The 6,847-nt window shown below is 43.3% G+C and overlaps 1 protein-coding gene across 2 annotated transcripts; it reads right to left on the reverse strand.

Annotated features, from left to right (window-relative positions):
• Positions 1-325: 325 nt before the first annotated feature.
• LOC129840690 (transcription elongation factor A N-terminal and central domain-containing protein) lies at positions 326-4,379 on the reverse strand. Of its 2 annotated transcripts, none has more exons than XM_055908769.1 (2): positions 4,111-4,379; positions 326-1,615 (listed from the first exon to the last, which is right to left on the reverse strand). In XM_055908769.1, exon 2 carries the CDS (start codon positions 1,602-1,604, stop codon positions 459-461), a length of 1,146 nt encoding a protein of 381 aa, XP_055764744.1. In that variant the 5' UTR covers positions 1,605-1,615; positions 4,111-4,379; the 3' UTR covers positions 326-458. The 2 variants fall into 2 exon arrangements, with proteins under 2 accessions (XP_055764744.1, XP_055764743.1); XM_055908768.1 differs by lacking the exon at positions 4,111-4,379 and adding an exon at positions 1,938-3,541.
• Between the last annotated feature and the right edge of the window lie 2,468 nt (positions 4,380-6,847).

The following is a 6,847-nucleotide window of genomic DNA, read 5'->3' on the forward strand; positions in this document are numbered from 1 at the left end:
ATAAAAATCAACTTTTGACATCAATTTGACATGAACTGTATCCCTTCTAGACATGACCATGCCAGAGCTGTGTCTTGGGCTGATTAATGGGTCACATGCTCCTTGTGCTGTTCACAGGGTCACGTGGCCACAGGAAGGCCACGTGGATCTTAATCTGCAGCTCAACAGAAATGTCAACATCTTCTGTTCTCACACACAGAAAGACCCCATGCTAAACACACAGTACCTATTAATGCCAGATTGAGAAAGAAATAGTAAAAGAAAGAGAACCACATTTGTATTACAGTATGTAGCACAGCAAGTTTAATGACAATGTAAGGCATAATCATGTGGTAAAATGTCCCTTTATTTCTGTGATTAAAACATGGCATTATTCAGTTTGATAGGGTAAAGCCATTTCAACAGAATCGACAAAAACAAAGCAGGCATTTTACATGTATTGTGGTCAGGATGGCCTATCAGAGGCACACCCAGCCGCTGTGGTACCACTGCTCCCCACACTTGCTACAGGTCACAAAGGTCATGGCATCCTGGTCTGCGGTGGCCTGGCGGACCCACGCTGGCAGGAACAGAGTGCCCCGGGACACCTGCGTCACTCTGCAGTCCGACCCCTCGCACCGCCTGCACCGCAGCTTCTGGGTGGGCGTCCCCTCCACCCCCTGGGGTAGCTGCCTCTCGCTCACCCCCCGCGATGAGTACTCCTCCCTCAGCTGCTGGAGCTCCTCGTTGGCTATCTCCTCCACAGACATCCCGGCGAAGACTTCCGGCCCCAGGCTGCCGCCCAGGAGACCACACCGAAGGTGGCCGTTTTTGGGGTTCCTTAGGTTGGCCACCTTACTCCTGATGCAGGCCTTGTATTTGGCCTGGTTTGCACGGTGCAGCGCATGGATGTGCACCTCTATGACGCGGGCCAGATCTGCAGTCTTCCCCTCTGCCTCCTTGGAAGTTTCTGGATCGAGGGCTCCAAGGAGGAGCTGGATGCACTTTGTCCTCAAACCCAAATCAGAGGAATCCTTACAGAGGGGAGGGGTATCCAGGGAAGTGGTGGCAGGAGTTTCTGACTGCTTTGAGAGGGTGGGCAAAATTGACCCCGAAGACGAATCACCAGCTGCCTGCCACGATGACACCCCTTCTCCCTTAGCTCTCCCACACTTGGTCCCATTTGTGAGTGTTCTGTCCTCTGACCCAGTATGAAAAACCACATGTTCACAAGACACACCCAACTCCACTGGTTTACTAGCATCACCAGCAGCTAGGCCACCTCTGTCTGCCAGACACGCTTTATCAGCCAGCATACTCTCTCCAATGACAGTCAATTCTTCTTCACTTCCATTCTCCTTTGAGATGTGATAGGGGTGACTGTAGAGTTTCTTCCATTTTGACAACAGGTGCTTGGCTGTTTTTTTCACTGAATTGTCTGAGCAGGTTTTGAGGAGTCTGTAAAGGACCCTGACGATGTCTGTGCCTTGCAGCTGCTCACAAGTCACACAGGCATTATCAAGGGCGGTCAGGAGAGGCATAATGTTGCCATAGTTACCCGCCCTGTTAAATTTGTCCATTTGAAGAGCATGATGAATGATCTGTTTTGTGTCCATGGTGGTCATATTCTCAGAGACTATGGCGGGAGAAAGACATTGATATGAAAATGGATTTTAGGCTACAGCTTTTGTAGGGTCATGACATTTTGTTTGATATTGGCATTGGAAACCCTTGGGCCTACAAACATTTCTGCAGTTAATACATTTTTTTATGCAATGCTTTGAAGTGTGGCAGACACATTTGCACAGAATTTTGAAACCAGATTCTAAAATGCAGCTAATGCACTTCAGGGCAGGCTACACTAAAATGTATGTTGGGAAACGGAAGCTTTGATGCAATATGTTAGCTAAATTCTATCACACCAAATATAATTTAAAAGCACTAAACGTTATTCATACCCCTTTTCGGTTCGAAAATTACAGCGTAGCCTACCACTCGAATCAATTGCAGTTCTTGAGCGGTCAGCCGCCATATTTGTTTTGTGGCGTCCAACTGTCACGTGTTGCAACATTGTAGCACAGAGGAACAGGCTACGGGAGAGGATTTACTCAGCCCAAAATCTGTCTACGAAAATAATACATGAAGTGAGACATTTTTGTATGGAGGTCAATGAGAGTGTTGAATTTGCTAAAACAAAATAATTCATATATAATTTGCTACGTGAATCTTAATTGATCGAATATAAGTTTCGTAATTGTTATTTTGTTACGAATGTATTGATATAAGCGGACGCACATGGAATTTCGGCAAAAGAACAACGATTTTATTTTGGAGTTTTGCCTGGTCACACGCGTGTATCTGCCCTCTCATTGGCTAGAATGGTCCCACCTGATCGTGACTCCTCCCGCCTGCTTCCATGTCTGAGGAAAAGTATTTCCATTGTTAGAGCGTGCACTCGACTATCTTGTCAATATAATAGAACATCTTTGATTGTAATAATGTCCGTGTGACATTTTGCCATGTACGTTTACAATTCCATTATAGCAAATATCTTGTAGGCTAGGTTGAAAAATGTATTAGGTAGAAAATAAATAATAATAATTCATATTATGTAAATAAAGCCATATCTACCCATATCACATCGTTTTAAAGTATTATTTTGAGGTCACACCTTGGTCAGCCATAATAGTGTTTGTTGCTTTGTTGTGGAGTTGTTTATGGACAGTAGATGACATGTTGGAGCATGCTCTCAAGCAATAGTGCTAAAACCAGTTACTTATTCTGCAATGCAGCCAATGAATGAAAGCTAAGAAAAGGAAGTATACAAGCAAGATGAGGCAAGTCTGTCAGTTGTGAAATGGAATAACTTTATGTTATGTAATAAAGTTAGCAAGTTGAGGGAGAACTGTGGAAATGAGCACATGCCATCTGGGTTGTGAAATTGTGGCTAGCAAGTTTGCCGCCAAGCAAATGGTAGAATGGCTAAAGTAGAATAGGCATGAGGATCGGTGTTAGATGAATGGGGTTTGAGCTATTCTCTGTTTGGTATGACATAAAGAAAGAAAGTAAATATTTGTGTTGCATAAATGTTTGTGTGGCATCGTACAGTAAACCTGTACGATGTCACACCTTAGTAAGGCCTACTGCTCTAACTATAGACCTACCAGTATTTGTCTGCCAATATAAATGCAACACAAACATTTACCCTGTAAAGTTATCCAGGATATAGTTTAACACACTGACTGTGTGAATGTGGCATATATTATATTATTCATATATTTGTATTTATTTTATTTAACCTTTATTATTGAATGGGCAGTGTGTTTAATGGTATAACTTACCTAGGCTATATTATATAAGCAGCTGTGCACAATGCATTTAGTCCGTTAACAGAGAATGGGTTGTATGTAAACACTGACTTCAAAAAAATGTAAAAGAACAAAAACGAAAATAGTCAAATGAATAAATAAAAATAACAAAAACACACTGACTTCAACATTTGGCATTGTTTTGCCATGACATTGTGGTTTGCATTGAAGAAAAATTGATTTTTTATATTCATGCAGTTATGCTCTAGAGCAGGGATTCCCAAACTCGGTCCTGGGGCCCTCCCTGGGTGCACGTTTTGGTTTTTGCCATAGCACTACACAGTTGATTAAAATATTAAAAGCTTGATGATGACTTGGTTATTTGAATCAACTGTGTAGTGCTAGGGAAAAAACCAAAAGGTGCCCCAAGGGGGGGCCCCAGGAACAATTTGGGAATCCCTCCTCTAGCGCTACACCCATTGGCCATAGAAGGTAAGCAGAGTAAAGGTATTGGGAACCTGTAATTGGTATAGTGAGCTCTTGTGTTGTGGGGATTTAGCTCTATTTTTAATTTGATGAATACACGGTGACCTTTTCAATAAACTAAGGGAGAGTTTCACCTTTTCTCTGAAAGCCTACTTGCAGGTGATAGTTACAAAACTCATAATCTTCTCACAAAATCTTGCCACTCCTATATGTTTAGGCCTTTTGTACTGTTTGCAGCAGGTATAGAGGTATACAGAGGTTGTGTATGAATACTTTTTTTTAAATACAAAGGATCAGTGGGGAATAAAACCTAATTCTCAGAACACGTTAAACTCACCCTTATCATGCTACAGTATGGGGAAGGAGATGGGTGGAGTCCGGTTGGTCTGTTGATTAGTCAAGGGGAAAACCAGCTGTAGGTCTACCACAACAACGACTGGCCCCAGTGTGCTGATCTAACTGCAACCAGGAATGACTGGACTTCCTAAAAACCCGCACCAGGCTCCTTTGGATCTTATTGAATAATTTGCTTGGCCCACTGCCGCAGTCCATCCTCCCTGCACTCGGTGCGTTCCTTGTACGTGGGAATGGAATTTTACCAGATGGTAGTGATGATGATGATGATGACGCTCAGATGTGTTATGGCCACAAGGAGGCGCTCTCTGCCTTCTGATTTGATCAGATAGACGTGACGCATAATGTGCTTTGTCACATTGTCTCCTCCTCCATCGCACACAACCACATCCAATGTCTCTGCTTGACACCTCATAAGGAGGGAGCTTGTTTTAAAGCATGAAGATTCTCATACAGAATGAGCAGGTAGAAAAGGAACGTGGCCAGTCCCCAAGCCCCCATCCCTTACACCCAAATATTACCATTGCCTGCACCAAGGTACCTCCCACAAGTGTTTCATTTTCTCCCTGCTGCCATCTTGCTAAGTACTCTTACAGTAGTCATACTTTTTTTTTTTAAATGCCACTTATTCTGAAAAGGATTTATGTTATTCGTTAATCACATTTAGTGAAAGGATTGTGCCTATGATGAATGTGTCACGATGTCTGTTAAGCCAGTTCACATTAGACTCACTTACAGGAGTGCTCTAACGGCATCATCTCTGCATCAGTCTGTTAGGGGAGACTGGAGAGATGGAGTCAGTCAGTATTGCAGACAACACAGTGTACCGGAAGGGAGGGGGAGGCTGACTGTCCCAGCCAACACACACAAGCGCGCGCACAAACGCATGCACAGCGACCTTGAGAGCAGACAGACAACAGGGGTGGGGAGGGGGGAGGGGGGGTTAGTGTGTGTGACAGGTTTTGTTATCCCACAAGGGATTCACCGTTGTTGGCCTAGCCTGAACTCTAAGCATCTGTGTGTTTACTACAAAGAGTCTCACGAGACACGAGTACATCACCTCAGGATACTATTGGACCAATCTATCTGTTACTGTATGTTTGACATTCCCCCCAAATGCCCTCAGTAGATGAGACTCCACAAACAGCCAGCGAGACTAAACTATGGACTGTTATGTCTGAGCTGGGGTGATGTTTCAGTTGGTCTGATAAGAGACATTGTTGTTTTTAATCTAGAAGTAGCTGAGAAGAGATGTCTCCTGTCCTACTTTGTTGTTATTAAATCAAATCAAATCAAATGGTTAGCAGATGTTAATGTGAGTGTAGCGAAATACTTGTGCTACTAGTTCCGACCGTGCAATAACTGGTACAGTGTGTTGTGTTTTATTTATTTTTTCCTACTATGTCTGCTTTCCGCTTGTATTAAGCTGCATTGAGGCTCTACAGCCCTCAAACTCAACTCTGGACCTCAAAGCCAGTTCCACTGCATTTTTTCATTGTTCCCCTCTAATCAGGGACTGATTTGTACCTGTGACACCAGGTGTGAGCAATGAATTATCAGGTAGAACAGAAAACCAGCAGGCTCTGGACCTCGTAGTGTAAGAGTTGAGTACCCCTGCTCCACAGCATGGTTCATAATTCAGATGACGATATCAAAACAGTCCATGGGAAATCTGGGTGAAAGTATGACTCATTTCAAGTGTGCTGCACACTTGATTAACATATTCCATCACTCCCTTGACTGAATGCATATATACAGATGCTTACTGCCTTTCCATTGTCAAGTGAATGGGAATGATTGCACTTACTAGCGAAAGTATTGACCTCTGCCACTCTCACATTGTTTGAATGATGTATTTTGATCCATCCTGCTCACCGTAGGCCTCGGATCACAGTAAGGTATTTTCTGGGAAGGAAAATGTTGATGATGTTTCTGCTCAGCCACTGCTGTGGTTTTTAACACATGTCCACCCGATCGGCTGTACAGTGTATTTACGATTTGCCACTGTGGTGACTCATCACATTGTTTTCCCATGAACTCACATCGGAGAGATGATTGGTCTCACGGGAAGCCACAGCCCACCAGGGTCCTTATAGACACAATGGCCCACATCCTCCCACAATGCTTAGAGATATCTATCTACATATAAGTCCAAAAGGGCCTGCAAATGAAGTTAGTAATGACTCCAATGCCTGAGGGCTTGGATAATACTTTTCTCGTCAATCATCTTGAAAAAACGTATACTTAAAAATTGGAAATCAACCAAATCCTTCATCGTTAATAAAATGGAAAGGTAAAATGCTTTATTATCTAAATGTTGAAAGTGTGTGGGCGTTAGAGAGAAACAAAATGGTGCAGTTTCAGACCATGTGGCAGAGGTTGATGTGGGTGCTGGAGATGGAGGGGGGTGATGTCGTTGATGTTCGTGTGCGTCTGTATTCTGTTGTTTGCGTGTGTTTGTTTTATATTGTTTGATGAAATTTATAAAATATCGGACCAAAAAAAGGTCATGCCTCCAATGCCTGACTCTGCTCGCCATATGATGTATCTGGAGGTTTACGGTTGATTCATGGTCACTGTGATGTGGTATGAATGAAATGCTTTCGGGGTGGAATCTGACTGGTACTGTGTGTATTGTGTTCACCAACACTATCAGGCATCTGTTTATTTTGCATACTCCAACCGTAGTGAGACCACAGGCACCCTTATTGTTTCAACAG

This window comes from Salvelinus fontinalis, chromosome 41 (genome assembly GCF_029448725.1).
Source record: "Salvelinus fontinalis isolate EN_2023a chromosome 41, ASM2944872v1, whole genome shotgun sequence".
Classification (NCBI taxonomy): domain Eukaryota; kingdom Metazoa; phylum Chordata; class Actinopteri; order Salmoniformes; family Salmonidae; genus Salvelinus; species Salvelinus fontinalis.